This window comes from Bemisia tabaci, chromosome 3 (assembly GCF_918797505.1).
Source record: "Bemisia tabaci chromosome 3, PGI_BMITA_v3".
Lineage (NCBI taxonomy): Eukaryota > Metazoa > Arthropoda > Insecta > Hemiptera > Aleyrodidae > Bemisia > Bemisia tabaci.
Window position 1 is genome coordinate 8,424,644 of NC_092795.1, and position 17,330 is coordinate 8,441,973.

General features: G+C 39.0%; 1 protein-coding gene across 1 annotated transcript in view; it reads left to right on the plus strand.

The window, feature by feature from the left end:
- The first annotated feature begins 265 nt into the window (after window positions 1-265).
- FMRFa (FMRFamide related propeptide) overlaps window positions 266-17,330 on the plus strand; it is a 57,566-nt gene continuing 40,501 nt past the window's right edge. Inside the window, exon 1 of the mRNA XM_019044377.2 lies at window positions 266-571. Coding sequence (XP_018899922.2) covers window positions 569-571 — 3 coding nt within the window. The 5' untranslated portion in view covers window positions 266-568. The remainder of the gene's footprint in view (window positions 572-17,330) is intronic.

Below are 17,330 nucleotides of genomic sequence, written 5' to 3' on the forward strand. Positions count from 1 at the left end.
AATTTTGTCTGACTTCTTCCATTGACTCGATCCACCGCGCGGCGTTCCTTTTTTACGGGTAGTATAGCATTACATGGGATGGTACAGCTGAGGACATGGGTGCTGGTCTCTGATTCCTCCTGAAGCCGGCATCCCTGCCACCCTGTTGCGCGCGACGCCCCGCCCCCGCCCCTCGCCCTCCGACGCACGGACCCCGCGCCCCCCACGCCCTCCCAGGGGCGGGCTCCGGCCGGGAGGTACAGGGACTCCGACAAAATATAAAGTTCACTATTAGCCATCCGCCACTCTCTCCAAGTTTCGCCGCCCAAATACAGGCTCGCCCGGAGACGCGCCGACCCCCAACTATGTGAGCCCGCCGCAGGGATTTTCGGCGTAGTTTTTTTCGAAATTTCGCGGAGTTCCGCCGATCGCACGATACAGCACCCGCCATCCGCTCGCACCCATGCCCTTCGGACAGTGATCGCTCTTCTCGCGGCTAGCTTCCTTTTAGTTTCTCTTCTCCGTTTTCCTTTATTTTTATCCGTTATTTCTATCCGCACTTTTCTACTCGTCCGATTTTCATGTTGACATGGTAAGTCTCCCTTGCGTTTTCAAAGGGCCCAAGATAAAATGACAAAGCGAAATTTTTCCGCTGAGACTTCACTGAAAAAAAAACACGGTTTGAGCGACAGCGGTATGGATTGCATTTACCAAAAAGGAGCCAGCGCAATTACAGTAGATCAAAATTGTGTAACTTCCTCTTTTCTTTTAAAAATACTCATGAAATATGCAGTATTACAATTTACTTCATTATTTTCCTTCAAAAACTGAATATTTTTTGGTTGAAAGCAAACAAAATTTGTTGTTCTAAGAAATTTGTTAGACAATCATGAAAAAGGAACATTTTTACAACACTGTAATCGCTCTGGTTCCTTTTTGCTGAATGCGATCCATAAATGATTATGGTAATTACCAACAGACTTTACGCTAACAAGGACCATAACTCAAATCGCATTCACCAAAAGTATGATAAATGCCACAATATGTCTGATTATCTTTACCCTATATTACTGTGTCAAAAATCAAATAGACTAATGGTAGAATCCGTAATACTTCTAGTGAAATGCCGCGCATTTTCTCAGTGTTTGGATCGGTTTTGGAAAGAAAGATCGGTTCATGAGAGAGTAAAAGTTGAAGAAATTTGACTTTTACCTGATACTTTTGAAATTTGGATGGTGAAAATTATTAAAGTTCCTCATGAAGATGCACCAATTGCATAGCTAATAAATCAGGGCATGATGCAAGAAAAACGTGCAAAAAATAAAAGTCAACAAGGCTGAAACGTTAAAAACAATAAAACGGAAGGATATTTTGAGCTGTGACAGGCAAATTTTCAGTTGCAAAACAATACAAATTGATAAAAATATGTTTACGTCACCACTCCAAATATAGTGCATCGTACTCCCTAGGTTTCTCCATCAATCACATCAGTTGCAATAAAAAAGAGTTCAGGTAAAAGTCCGAAACCATTTCTTGTGATAAAAAAAAATATCGGAAAAATTTAAAATACGTGTGTTTTGCCACTGAGTTTTTGTATCAATTTGTATTATTTTTTTCGTAGCTAAAATTGGCGCGTGAGTCAATGAGCTCGTGGCAGCTCTGGAAGTCTCCTTTTGTGTCGTTTTAACATTTTAGCCTTCTTTACTCATGCTTTCAGTATTTATTCCGTCATTTTCCTCTTAGGTAAATAGGGATCAAAGGACGTTATCATCAAAACTTTCAGATGATATTTTTTTCTAGATCATGTAAAGTTTCAAGATTTTTTATTGGAACCCGTATTGGGGAAAAAGTATAGAGATTTTGTATCTTAGTCGACTTTGAGGTGGTGGTAATCAGAGCTATTAGCATTTGTCGATGGAAATAGTGCGTTAAAGACTGCTAGAACTGTGATGACTTTTGCTTGAAAGACAATCTAGGTCAAAAACCAGCTAGCCGTATGGTTCATCATACTCTTTATGAGTGTGGCATCGATAAAATTCGACGTATTGTAAAAAAGTAAAACCCAAAATCAGGTTCTACCGATAACGCTTCTAAAGTAAGCTTTTTCTTCGGAATAAAGTCACGTTTTATGCCTCAATTTTGTAACATCCTAAAATCGTGCAGTTATTCTTTGAAAAGTGCCTATCCTGCGGCTGTCCTCTCCGTTATGTTTGACAAACTCCCAAACTCCCTGTACATTTTGCAAAAAGGAACCACTATTTCTGGCCAATTTTAGAAACAACATACATGTCGTCGGTTTCCCTATGCAGATATGTGCTTTTATGGGAGAGTCAGGGATAGTGGTTCCTTATTGCAAAATGTAAATCCACTTGGTTCCCATGAGCCGATCACGCACAGGACTCTCAATGAGAGGGTCACAAGGTTGAATTTTAAATTCGCATCTTGAATAAAAATCATTCTATCTTGGAAATTTTATCTCGGGCCTTTTTTCTTGTCGCTTTTTGGATAAATTTTTGTGCTTTTTTTGTAAAATCCACTTTTGATTTTTAACATCGTGATTAATATGCATTGGGGCACCGGGCTCAATCATTCATCATTAACCACGTAAGACGCACTCTCGGATAGCGTGACATACGTTTTTTGCGCGTGATAATTGGAGCGCGTTCATCATAGAGGAACCAACCCGCATTAAGTTGAAACTGAGAAAAAAGGTTTGAAGCTTTATTCCTGCATAAGGCTCAATGTAGAAAACAACTTTAACCCCTCTTTTCACTAACTAATTTTTGTTTTTCGACTTTCAGTTTTTAGCAGGAGTAAATGTACGGCTAGTGGAACACAAAAACGTTCTTAACTCAATTTTTTCGAAAATGTGGGTTGGTTCTTTTCTGATAAACTCGGTCCAATTACAATGTAACATGAGGTGCTTGACGCATATGAATACGATGCAGGTACTATTGTACCAGCCAAGTAGCATTGACTGCTTGGAAAAAAGTTGCAAAACCTCGTTACCTAAGTTGAGAGAGGAAGCTCTCAAACACTTTTAAAATATCCGAGTCAGGAAGTCTCTTAAACGTAAAAATACCACCCTGCACTTTTGCAAGTTCTTTTATTACTTTAATTTCGTAAATTTTGACCAAACTTTCACATGAAGTTAAATTTTTATGTTGCATATTTTGCCGTTTATTTCGTACTCAGCTTCAATGTCAGTGGTTTTTAGAGTTTAACAAAATTTTGATGCTAATTTTTCTGAGAAACTTTCTTTTCAGCGGAAATTTTACTTTACCTAAAAAAAAGAAAAAGGGTCTCTTCACTCGTGCACATAAAATATTTTTGTACTTCCCGGCAAATCTGTCACAGTCTGCTTGCTGATTTTTGGAATTGATAGACAAAGCTAAACAGGAAGAGGACAAAAGAAACTGGAATGATCCTATTCCTATTTGTGGCTGCGGATCGTTGCAATGGACAAAACAAACAAATGTAGACTTCCTATCGTTAACCTTTAAGAGACCTTATCTTTGGGCCATTATTTTACCACTTAATTTATAGCAACCACCTGTTTCAACTGATAGGATCGTTCCATTTTACCGTCGTCTTCTTTGTCTATTGCTTTGTCTAATAATTTCTGTGATCAGCCTGTGTGATATAAAATAGTCCCGACATTTTCCAAAAGTGGCGATGAACAATAGAATGTCCGGACAGGGACGGAGGAATCACACTTTTTTTTTGCTCGAGGGCACGGTGAGACAGTATTAGAGCAGGGATTTAATAAAAATGACACAAAAACAGAAGATTCGTAATCAGTGGCGTGGCGTGCTTTGCAATATATCGATTGTTCTGCTATTTAAACCTATAGTGAAGAATCGATTATTAAGATGTTCGCTGCGAACACCCTGATTATCGACCCTTTTCCATAGGATTAAATTACATAACAATCGATAAATCGATAATCGATAAATCACACCACGCCACTGACGTTAATATCTTGACGTTCCGCGTTCGATGAGTTCTCGCAATAACCTACTAGTTCTCTCCCATGACCCTATATGTCCGAAACAATCAACACAAATTCTGCCGTGCTAAGGAGGAACGCCATATGAACCTTCAGGCGTTGCCAGAGTACATTTGAAAAAACAAGAATTTCTGATAAACATGGGAATATTTTCCTATGCGAATTTTTCGGGTAATTTTGTTCGCAATTTCACCTAAAGTTTGGGAAAATTTCAAGAAGAAGTATTCATAACTTGTCTAAAAAATAAGCATTTTATCGAAGACCATTTGGCAACTCTCGAATGTTCATATGACGTTTTTCCTCAGCACGACAAAGTTGAATAGGTCATGCTCGAAAAGACTTAAGCGCCAAAAATGGATATAAGAGGAAAACGGTAAATCGACCCTTTCTAAATCTCAGAGCTCCAAAATCTTAAAGCAATGAATTGAATGATAACATTTTTAATTAATCTACGATTTAAAACGGAGCATTAATTGCAGTTTTTACTGATTTTCTCGTATTTCCATAATTGACGCTTAAGTCTTTTTGAGAATGACCGATTCAACTCCAGCATCGCAAAGATTAAAATCGGTCATTTTGAAAGAGTCGAGCCAGGAAATTCCGTTTTTGAGTTCTTGGTGAAAACAGTGAGGTGGTTATTCATAAAAGCCTTCACTTTTCCAAGCAATTTTTCACCCTCATAGATTCACAGTTGTTTTGATACTCACCAGTGGCGTGGAGTACTTCGCGATATATCGATTGATCCGCCATTTAAACCCATGGAAAAGGATCGATCAACAGGATGTTCGCAACGGACACCTTAATAATCGATTCTTTATCATGGCTTCATATGGGGAAATATCGATATTTGATCATCCGCGCTTCGCCACTGATACTCACTTGCATCATCCCGCAAGGCATTTCGAATTTTCCACCTATGTTCCAATGAATGATCAAAGGCCGAACAAAAGTGTCCTTTTTCGTCGACCTCTTAGCCTTTCTGCCCAACGAATGTAATCGGTCAGGCAAGAATTTTGTGCTGCACGTGGTGCTCTGGTTGGTGTTCTGTGGTTGCGGCCATAACTCTCCGAGCAAGTGAATGCTGCAGCACAAAGAAAAACACCATTTGAGTCTCCGAACTGTGCCAACTTTTTGATGATAAAATAGGACTAAACCGAGAAAATTTTGAGTATTTTGTTCCCAATTTTCTGGAGAATTTGATTGACAATTGGATCTAGAGTATTCGAAAATTTAGGGATAAAATATTCGCAAGTGCTCCTAAAAATAAATATTTCAGCGGTGAAAATTCGGCAACATTCGAATATCCATACGTCATTTCTTCCTCAGCACGACATACAAGGAACGTTCATAAACTTAGAATTATCGTGCAGACCATAAATAGATTTAACGATATCAATATTATAGACTTGTTGCCGATTTCCGTATTGTTTCATCAAATACATACAAACTCGCGACTCGCTGAAAGAGTATAAACTCTACTTTCAACAAAATAGACGAAATACTGCAGACATATTATGCAAGCATACTGCCTACCACTCATAACAGCGAACTGAGAGAGATAAATGGACGTATTCCTGCCAAATGGTACTATCTAAATTATGGCGTGAGTCCTGTTATGCATAAAATCCTGAGGGTTTTAGGGCTCATGTCTTAATGCACGTAGTTCTGTTTGGCAGAAATACGTCCGAATTATTATCAAAAGCAAATGAGATACACGGATGTTCGGATAAATAATTCATGCTGTTTAGTGGCATTGGTCATTACGGCTGCGTTGTATTTGAATTTGAAAGAGACAAATCGTAAAGGCTCACAATATACAATTAAGTACTTACAAAGAGAGGCAGTGGGAACTTCGGAAGTTGTAAATACAAGTGGGCTCAAATTTGGAGGTATTAAATCATTACTTAATTTCTTGAATGGTTTTCCGCATTCGGAGGTTTAAGATTCGTAACATTAGCGAAGAAAGAGGAAACGCGGTGAAAGTAAAACATTATCAAAGATCTTTAAGAGACGAAAAGATCTTCGATAATCATCAAAGCACCGCTGCCGCTTTCTCTGTACGGGAAACTCATCTAAGAGGTGAATTCACGGGAAAAGGCTACATCGGACTAGCTGTATGACAATATAAGGGGTATGTATCCTGGCCGCTAGCTACGCGGCCCCACGCCTAGAGAGTGCTTCACGCCCTTTACGGCCTTTTTAAGTCCCCGTGAGTTACTTTTGCAAAAATTGCAAAAATTTAAATAGAGCGGGCTCAACTAGGGACTATCACTTGGATCGCATTTAGCACTAAGGAACCAGCGCGATTACAAAGTTGTAAAAATGTTGCCTCTTCATAATTATCTAAAAAATCTCCCAGAATAGCAGACACTTTTTGAACCCCACAAAAAAATTGCTAGTTTTAAAGTAAAACAATTGCGTGTACACTCGAATACTGTACACATATATTGAGTATTTTTAAAAGGAAAGAAGAATTTGCACGATTTTTAAAACACTGCAATCGCTCTGGTTTCTTATTGCTGAATGCGATCCACTTGTTGTTAGCTACAAACGGCATGAAAATCAAGGCTGTAGAACCCTGGAACGAATTGCGAAAAAAAAAAATGAAAATTCATGCGGTCAGAGAGGCTATAGGGATGATGATTGTAACACTACTTTGATGATTATCCAAGATCATTTGGATTGACTTAGCAAAAAGGAACAAGCGCGATTACAAAGTTTTCAAAATCGTGCAACTTATTTTCTTTGAAAAATACGCAATATATTTACAGTATTCAGACTTACACAACTGTCTTCCTTTAAAATTAACAATTTTTTGGTGAGGTGCAAAAACTATTTACTAAACTGGGAAATTTTTTTGGATATTTATGAAGCAGAAGCAGCATTGCACAACACTGTGATCGCGCTGGTTCCTTTTTGCTAAATGCGATCCATTTTTCAAGATAATTTTTCATGTAACATTTTCCCGAATTAAGAGTTTTCCTCCGCCTTGGGCACAATTTGGCATCAGCGGCGTTCACCTTGACCGAGGTGAACAGTTCAACCCGTAACTTGTTCGAGGTGCAATAAAATAAGTATCCGCTATAACTCGACGGTTCTCCGCGCGATAGAGGGATGCAAGATTTTATTTGTTCGAATTGAACTTACAACTTTCCCGTTGAATTCCTCCGTTTAACGTGAACCACGTGCGGTTTCCTACTCAAGTAAAGGCAATAAGCTCTTGTTGAGTTCCGGTTTTGACGCCAATGCATTGGAACATGCATTTAGAGCTTGAAATTTGCACTTAACTGTTACCGCACCTAACAAGCGCCACCTGTCATTCGATAGTTTTAAATTGCCTTAATCTTACTTTGATTTTATTTGATTTTCGTTTGCGACGAGGGATTCTAAATGTTTTTGATTCACGAAAGTTGGAAATATTCCTGCCAAACGGAACTAAAGACAAGTGGAAAAGATATGGTGTCCTCTAGGAAGTTGAGTAAAAAACAGGGTAAAAGTGGAGTGGGCATGGTTCCCTTTGGAGAAATAGAAAATCGGGATTTTACACGAGCTCTTGTAGAAAATAAAAAATTGGTGTTTTTACAGAAAAGTTCAGTCAAAATGGCTATCGCAATGCAGCAATATGATTGAATTGAACAATACGGCACCATCTGGATTTTTCTGAAAATTTCAATGAAATTTGGATTTTTATAATTGAAAGGCTATTATTGTAACATCACTTCCTTTCCATACAATTATTGATCAGTGGCAAATTTTTGAAATTCGCATTTTGTGCAGTTTTTACCAACTGAAAAGCAGGGAACACGGTCACCACGAAAGAAATTAATCTGGAGGAAAATCACTTTTACACCAACCCACTGATTTCGTAAACCTGCATTTATTTTTCGTCGGAGGGCCGTGAGAGGGAAAGGAACATCCATTTACGTGAAACGATTCATGGGTCAATGTCAGTTACAAGACTATTCCGACAAAATTTACTCGGTGTGGGTAGTCAAGAAGAGATCGCTGTAGCTTCTTTTTACTTGAGCAGCAGTGGCATGGTGTGCTCTGCGATATATCGATTTATCTGTCATTTAAACCTATGGAAAAGGATCGATGAACAGGGTGTTCGCAACGAACACCTTAATCATCGATTCTTTATCATGGTTTCAAATGGGGGACTATCGATAATCGATCTTTTACGCCTCGTCACAGAACTGGAGGAAAAAGCCAACGGAAAAACGCTACGTAGAACATCGCTGCCACACTCTTCGCAACCAGCAAGACAATAGCACAAAGGCTCCATCATCAGGCAGAAGAAAAATCAGTTTTAAATGATCTCACTGAAAATTTGTCAAATTATGGAGGTAGTTGGTTTCAATAGATCTGTAAAAGTAACTCGGTTAAAATGAATAATTAAAGAACCAGAAAGCGAATTTTTCGTGCATGATTGAGTAAACGTCTCCGCACGATTGTATAAAAATCGAATTTGTTTTCTGCGTGGTCATGGCAAAAAAAGAAGAGAATAGACCGCGCAATTTTCTTCTTAATTTCTCAGCCTGGTCATATTCTAATTGATTCAGTGGTAAGATACATCAATTACATCACCTGGATAGTCGATCAGTGGCGGAACGTGAATGATCAGTCATCGATATTTCTCCATTTGAAGCTATCCAAGAATAGCTGTATTGTCGTGAAATAGCACGCTTACTCCAAATAATCACAAACTGAGAGATTTTAAGGAAACGGGAGGAGGTGACTTTAACTTCATGTCAGTTTGCCTTCGAATATTAGTGTAGGCAAAACAAGCTCCCACTTGGTCGAATTGGTATCATCCTCAAAACAATACCCGCCTAATGCCCCGGTAAATTCCTAGAAATTAATCATCATTGTTAAAATAGTACTTTTTAGTGAAGCATCTAGACCCGTGACTTCAGTCACGGACTTTCCGCTAGTTCTATAGACTTAGGCGCAGGAGCTATCGTTCTGTTTTGGTTTAACACTTAAAATCTGCCGAGATTTTTTACTCATCGATACGATACATCACACATTCGTTCGCCAACGCCAGAGTCCGAGACGAATCACCACAAGCCCGAGTCAGATCACGAAAGAAAAATTCGGTTAGGAAGCTTACATTCTAGACGAAGTTTGACTTGAAGTACTACATAACATATTTTCTCTTCATTTGCCAGAAAAAAAAACGAATGACACAGCGGGTAATTTGGGCATCAACTCCTAAACAAGATGAGTGTTTTCAATCAACATTAATAAAATTACAAAACCCTATACGTATGTAACATACGACGTTAATAATTAGTATAATTTAACTTTTATTTGATCTATGTTAAATATACTCGTGAATGTCTCGTATAAGAGTTGATTTCTAGATTACCCGTTGTGTGAATCTTTTCTACTCAAAATTTTGAATAGAAAATATCGTCACCTTCCGGCCAAAGAATCACAAACGCCAAGCGACGTTTAGAAATTTTCACCGCCATTCTATTTTTTTACAGAGGAATAGTTGGTTGCATCTGCTTAAAAATTTCACTGAATTTTATCAGCAGCACAAAGAAATTTCAGTGAAATTTTCGGGCAGCTTCGATGAACAACTTCTCTGTAAAAAAATAAAATTTCGAGGGAAATTTTTAAACGTCGCATGGCGCTTGTGATACTTTGGTCGGAAGGTGACGATATATGATGGTTTTTTTTAGGCCACTAGACCATTGTCTACTGAAATACAAATGGTTCTCCGATCCGCTTCGTCGCAACGTCACTTTGACTGACGAAAAATAGCTCTTCTGACGCAAGGATGTATCTAAATTTCCACGGGAGCTTTTTAGTCCATATAACTTCACGCTTTTCGAGGCTCAGATGGAAATGGAGATACGCCTTTACTCCAAAGGAGCGACGAAAAGAGAGGAACATTTATGAATAATTTCACATTGACCTATCGAGGGACCGCGTGGGTGATGAAGCATGAATCGACGTTAACAGTTCAGCCGTGATAGCGAAGAGAGCAGTAAGTGTCAAATTTTCGAAATCGAGTTTCTTTCAAAATTCGTCTAATCTCTTTTAGATGAAATCACTGGAAGATCTAAAACATCAAAACTCATCTTGATTGTATAAAGACGAGACATAATATGAGAAAGCCACAGGTGCGCAAAAAATGACGTAATTTCAGGCAAGACAGTAGTAAGTGACAATATTCTTTCTGACACACCAATGAAAAGAGTGCTTTCAAGTAAAGTGCCGCCCTCTTCTTCCAAACTCTAACCTGAAAATGTGTTTGTTGTGTGTCCAAAACGCGACCACGAAAGCATGCAGAATATAGCACTTACGGCTGTCTTGCCTCACAATATAGCCTTCCATGAAAATTAAAAATATCTTTCTTAAAATTAAAATTATCTTCTTGTAGTGGAAATTTGACAAAAAACGGAGGCTTCTTTCGGTAAAATTTTCCGGTCAAACGCTTCTAGGTGATTTCACGATAGCTGGAATAGTTTTGTCGCCGTAATAGACAACACATTCGCGCGGTCATATTTTTAGTAGTAATGTCGAATTTTTTCGCATTAATCTTCAAAGGATGACGTAGTATAACGCTTTCTAAAGATTTATTGCTCTTCTTCTCAATATTATGTAAATTCCGAAAATGTGCTGTCTGTTACGCGGTAAAAAGTTAACGTAACACGCAGCACATTCTCGGCCATTTATATATATTAAAATTGAAAAGTAGAGCGATAAATCGTTGAAAAGCGTTATAACACGTAACCCTGTGTAGATTAATGCAAACAAATTCGAGTGATTATCATTACTACTGAAAATATGATCGAAAAATGCGTTGACTGTTACGGCGACAAAACTACTCCGGTTATCGTGAAACCACCCTTCTGAGCCCGTTTTCTCAAAACTTCATTTTTGCACTTACTGCTCTCTTGGCTATCACGGCAGAGTTGCAGGATTTGAAGCAACGGGGCAACTAAGCTCAGGGGTTCACGACTTAAAAGACTAAGACGCTGGCCATTAAACGCGGCTAATTAATCTTTTGTCCGAATCTGGTGCTGGGTTCGCGTCGAAGACCTCAGCCACACCACACCACACCCCTTAAACAATCAAATTCCTTGCGCCTTTGTTCCTGGAACCGTGAGCTTGACGCAATCATTCCTCTGCGAAAATGCTGTCGATTTCGCAATGCGTTTTTCAAACAGGGGTAGATAGATAGTTGAGCCCCGTTGATTTTTCTCAGGTATATCATATCGAGGGCTTAAGTGAGAAACCACGTATCCTCATTGCTCTGTTTCAAGATTTCCGGTCACAGTTTGCGCAAGAAAATTTAATACCGTCCTCATGTAAATATATAGACTTTCAAGTAAAACCAAGCAACACTGCGATGCAATTAAGCCTTCTGCCCTTCATTCAACCCCTTCAATTCTTGGAAAGATGTTCGAATTAGATTAACAACGCATTTAGATGGCCTCATCTTCATATATGTATGCTCATATTTTATTCTTTTTAGGGAAACCAATCAACCTAATTGCTTTGAATTTTTGGAGGATATATTTGGAAGTAAGGAGGAACCATATTGAGAACGTACCTAATATAATGACTCCCCTTTGATGAGTATGATAGGTCTCCAGTTTTGCACACCTACCAACGAATCTCACCATCAGCATCATACCTTTGGATACAATACATTTTAGAACAATCAGAGCAATGCATTGGGTAAGGCGAGCATTAAATTCGAAGGTCAACGCTACCTTTCACCTAATCGATTGAACGCAGGGGAGAATTTCATGAGCGCCGCCGCCGGCAGCGCAATATGGTCCAAAACTCAAGAATAGGAGGAAATAAGTAGGATAATGACTGAAAGATCACGAAAGATCCGTTACTGATGTTTCCTGAGTCGCAAATTTCGAATTTGATGTCAAATTGCCTACATTTTAACACCCTGACCTATGAATTGTGGGAAGTTTATAGGCACGCTGTGGCGCGGCTTGCTGCCAGCTCGAAACGCGCGCTGGCGCCTACAAACCTAACTGAATACTTCAAGCATTGCGCAATGCGTGAAGTAGCCCTTTAGGTTTGTAGGCGTCAGTGCGCGTTTCGCGCTGACAGCACGCCACGTCTCTCCGGCGGGCGGGTGGGGAAAGATTTCTTGCGGGAGAGTTCTTGACGGAGAAACTCGTGTATCGCGTAATTTTTTTTAATTTTTTTTTCAATTTTCGACTTTTAAAATTACACACTGGTCGTGTGAAGTAATCAGTAAACTCTCAACGCTAGATGAAGTGTACACTGAAAAAAAATTGGTAGAATTATTATTCCTTCACGCTGTTTTTCACACAGAGTTAGTTCCGAGTCAATTCTGCCAGAAGAAAGCCAATTCACCTTCCAGCCAAAGCATCTCAAGCGTCATGCGACGTTTATGAACTTCCGCCCCCTTTTTATTTTTTCACAGAAAAATTGTTGGTCGAATCTGTTTGAAAATTTCACTGAATTTTGTCGGCAGCACAAAGAAAATTCAGCGAAATTATCGGACAGATTCGGTGAACAATTTCGCTGTGAAAAATAAAATGGCGACGGAAATTTTTAAACGCCGCATGGCGCTTGTGATATTCTGGCCGGAATGTGACGAGAAGGCGAATTTGAGCATCGACTTTCGAAAGTAATTTTTGTACTATGGCCAAGATATCAGTCAGTATAGGGTCTTTACTCTAAAACATATTGTCTTCGAGGACACGCAGTAAGAGTAAACGCTCATAAAACATGAAATGAGTCACACAAGGTAACGTTGTGAAGTCGAATTAATCCGTGTTATATTCACCATGTTCATCTGCATCGATCTGGTTCAATTTTGTTGCATCTGTTTGTTTTTCCTAGGTAAATGTACTTTATACGCTTATGCCTTAAATGTAAGATGATAGCTGCTCAGTCGGGTCGCTAGGGAATCACTGAGTGTAGTCGAAGTCTGTGTGCTTGCTCATGCGTATGGAAATCTAACTTTTGCCGATGCTGCCATTTGGTCGTATTTCTGTCAAACGGAGCTATAAGCATTATGACATGAGCCCTGTTATGGATGTATTCCCTTGGGTCTCAGGGCTCATGTCTTAATGCACATAGTTCCGTTTGATAAAAATACGTCCATTTAAAGGGGAAACGTCGTATGAACGCACATAGATCGTCAAATTTCTCTTGATAGAATAATAATTTTGAAGAAAAGTTATTAATATTTTGCCTTGAAATTTTTAGACTCTCAGAATTGAAGATTGAGTAAAATTTTCCAAAAGAAAAACAATCATTTCAAAAGCTTTACAAATAATGATCGTGCTCAGTAAAACTACTTATTACAATTTAAATTGCTCTGGAGGAAAGTAATGGTCGTAGAAGCAAAATTAGTCCAACCACTTCAGAAGTTATCAAAGTTTCTCTTATGTTTTGTAGTTTTAATAGAACAATAAGCAACACTTGACCTGAAATTTTGTAAGTGTATTTTTTATGATTTCTAGAAAATCCAAGGGTCGTCGTAAGGCGGCATGGTGTTTCGTTCTCTTTAAAAAAATGTTAAAAAAAATAAAACACGAGAAGAAATTAGGCGACGTAAAGTGCAGTTAAGCTATAATTTTGGATAAACACATCTATCGTATTATCAATTTTTGGTCGGACATTCTTTACACCTTCAATTAGAGGAATTCGAGCCTGCTTCATCGTTGGCATTCAACCCTTTTTCGGACCTTACACGCACTCAGCAACCTTCTGGAATGTAGAGGCTCGCTTCACCGGAATGAAAAGCTAATTAATTAGCCGTGAAAGTTTGATCGGTCGATGGCCTCGCGTCATGCGACCTTTACGTAAATAATCGATGTATCTCTTGTTAATATGAAAACATTTCAGCAATTTCGGTTACATATTAATGTTACGTCACATTTTCGGCAATATCGAGACAATATTGAGATAAAATTCGTTTTAATATAAATATTGCACACAACGTCTCTTTACAGGGGACGTATTTTCATAATATTTTCTGAGTCAACTAAGCACGGTTACTTTAATTCACTCTCACGTACCCAAGTCGGGTCGAATTGACGCGAGGCTCGCGAAACACACGTGGACCTCGGCTTGTGTGGGGCCGGTAGATACGAACCCTATAGATATAGTTTTACTATTACATTGTAAAAGAAGAATCGGACATCAAATTTAAGAAGAGAAAAAGATTGACGTGCCAACGAATTTTAACTGACAACTTCCTTTAGGTATCCCAAGAAGGATCAAATTGACCCGACTATTCCCTCTGGGGCGTTATATTGCCAGTACATACAAGCTTTGGATAAAGATCTAGAAAATACATCCTCAAAAAGAATCAGACATCAAATTGAAATAAAAGAAAACAATCGGGTGTCAACACAGCCGAAGGTAGGAGCGGCGTAATCGTGTTTCGTTTTTTGACTTTCATTCCGAATGAGCGACACTCCATTGGCAACATAGAGCGGTGCATTGCGAAAGCACGCCTCGCGCCATAGCGCCTTCAATTTTGCAGACGCAACACGGCCATCCATCGAGTACGAATAGTTGTATTTCAACGCCGTCATCAACGCGCATCGTTTTCCTCACTCTGTTCACACGTTACTTGGCTCCGTTTGTCTTATTAGTAGCGGTGCTTCAAATTTCGCAACAAGGCCTATCTCGAGGAAAATGGCAAGACACCTAGCCTTAAAATTTATTTGTTACTTATTGAGAACGGAACCAAGCGAGCATGCTGAGTCATGCATATTCGATTGTCTTGTCTAAACTAGAATCAATAAGTCTTTTTTCATACACTGGAAAAAAAACACATTGGATCTAGAGTCCAGACTCTTGAAAACATCTGACAAGAAAAAATACTCTTGATTCCATCGGATTTTTGCTTGAATCAATACGAAATCCGCTTAACTTAAGAGGCTTGGTTTTTGATTTAAGCTAGATTCTGATTGAATCAAGAGTACTTTTTCTTGTCGATGTTTTTAAGAGTCTGGACTCTAGATCCAATGTGTTTTTTCTCCCAGTGTATACGATTGTCTTGTGAGCGGAGCACGAAGAAGTCTTTTTTTATGGCTGGAGGTAAAATTCGTCGATTCTCTACCACCTTAAAAATAATAATAGGCATTTGGATGATTTTGGAAAATAGATACTGATTTCCGCTCGAACGGTCCGAGATTCATTTTCACCAATTGTCAGTATTCAACTTTTTCACTCTTCGATTACTCGTTAGCGCCGCCGGCCGGTGAGTTGTCACTTTTTGGACAATGTGGGCGACGCAACGGTAAAGATGGAAACTGAGAGGGGGCGTTTTCGAGGATCGACGCCCTTTCCACCCCGACGCCCTTTGCGGTCTTGCGGCCCCTCTGAAACCGAGTCCCTGGTGCTCATTTCCAATCATAGTCGCCAAATTGTGCTAAAAATTAGCATAAATTGCATTGAGTCCTATTGGGCGTTACGCTGCTTTCTAATAAACTGTGGCAGACGCAGTTCTACGTAAACGCACCGCGAATCAAACGCATAACTGTTCATTAATCTGCCGTGCTAAGGAAAAACGCCGTATGAACATCCGAGAGTTGCCAAATTTCTTCCGTTAAAATGCTTGGTTTTGAGGAGTGCTATGAATATTTTTTCTCAAATTTTTCAGGTAATTTAGATCTGATTACAAATAAAATTCCCTAAAAAACTCGAAGGAAATATTCACAAATTACCCAAATAATTAATATTTTATGGAGGAAATTTGGCAACGTCTGAAGGCTCATGCGGCGCTCTTCACGGCACGGCAGTATAATGAGCACTGATCAATTACGCGATTCGCTCATCATCGAATAGAATAATATTCACTCATGATTCGTGTCTTTCATCTAGAACATACTGAAGAATGGGTCTGTTGATTCATGATGTTTAGATACTTTTCATCCTGAACATTCTGAAGAATGAGTCTGTTGCAAACTTTTGTTGAGGCAAAAAGAAAGGATCGGTTTTTATGGAAGCTGATTCAAACATCACGATAAGGAAAGTTCGAAATCAACTCCTAACTTTCTGCCCTGAAAAGTATACCACGGCGATAACATGATTCGACATTGCAATAAGAGCGTAGTTTCCGTATGTGTCTCTTATACTACCATGCTGAGGAGAAACGTCGTATGAACATGTGGAAGTTGCCGAATCCACCCTGAAGAAAGACGTATTTTTTAGGAAAGTCATGTATACTTTTCGCTGACATTTTTATATATATTAAAGCAAATGAGGGGCTTGGAGAACAAGGTGCATAAGTGCAGTTTTTGCTATTTCGAGAAATACGTGTTTGAAGTTTTGAAATTACAAGGATCCTTATGGCGGAGAGAATCTTCAAACTGACTTTTTGATGCTTAAAAATTGGAATTTGGGAGCGAATTTTTCACAGAATATGCACTAAGACTAGTTTTAAATGAAATAATTAATATCTCAATTTTTTCAAAAACTGCACTTGTGCTTCTTGTCCTCCAAATGGATTGCATTTTGCGAAAAGGAACCAAGAGCATTCCAATGTTGCAAAGATTGTGCAACTTCTTTTCCCTTGCGAATATAGACTGGTCATTGAAACAAATTTCATCTTTACTCTCAATAGTCCGAATGTTATGGGACACGAAAATCCCGTCGTGTAAATGTAGAAGATTCGAAAACGCCTTCAATTTGAGCGTGATACCTCACGCGTTCCGGAGAGTTCAAATAGTTGTATCATTGCGCCCTAGAAAGGTGATGGAAGATTAATATGGAAGCAGCTTTGACCGCAGTTTTGACCGCATGGATTGCATTTAGCAAATGGCTAATTTGTGTAGAAGAATTTTTAAAATAAGGAAACGGTAGGAATTTCACTAAATAGAAGTTACTCAAATGAACAATAAAATTAAAAAAAACTGCGACAAACAATGTGTATGTAAAGCTGAAATTACAACCTAATCACGTCCGAGCGAATTTCGATCTCATAATCAACCGGAACGGAAGCAAGATACAAAAAATTAAAACATGGGGATGCGAAAAATGTAACCGTGGCAATGGCTCGGAAGATCAGTCCAAGCTCCGAATGTTATGGAACCAGAAAATCCCATTATGTAAAGATAGGAGACTTGAAAACGCCTTCAATCCGAGCGTGATACCTCACGCGTTCCGGAGAGTTCAAATAGTTGTATCCCTGCGCCTTAGGAAGGCGATGGAAGATTAATTTGGAAGCAGCATTAATTCCCGCTGGCCCTATCGGGTTTCCGCTGCCGCTACTGCTATTTTGACTACGTAAGGCAAGAACGCTCAAGCTAGGATTGCATTTAGCAAATGGATAATTTGTGTAAAAGAATTACAAACAAAGAGGCGGTAAGAG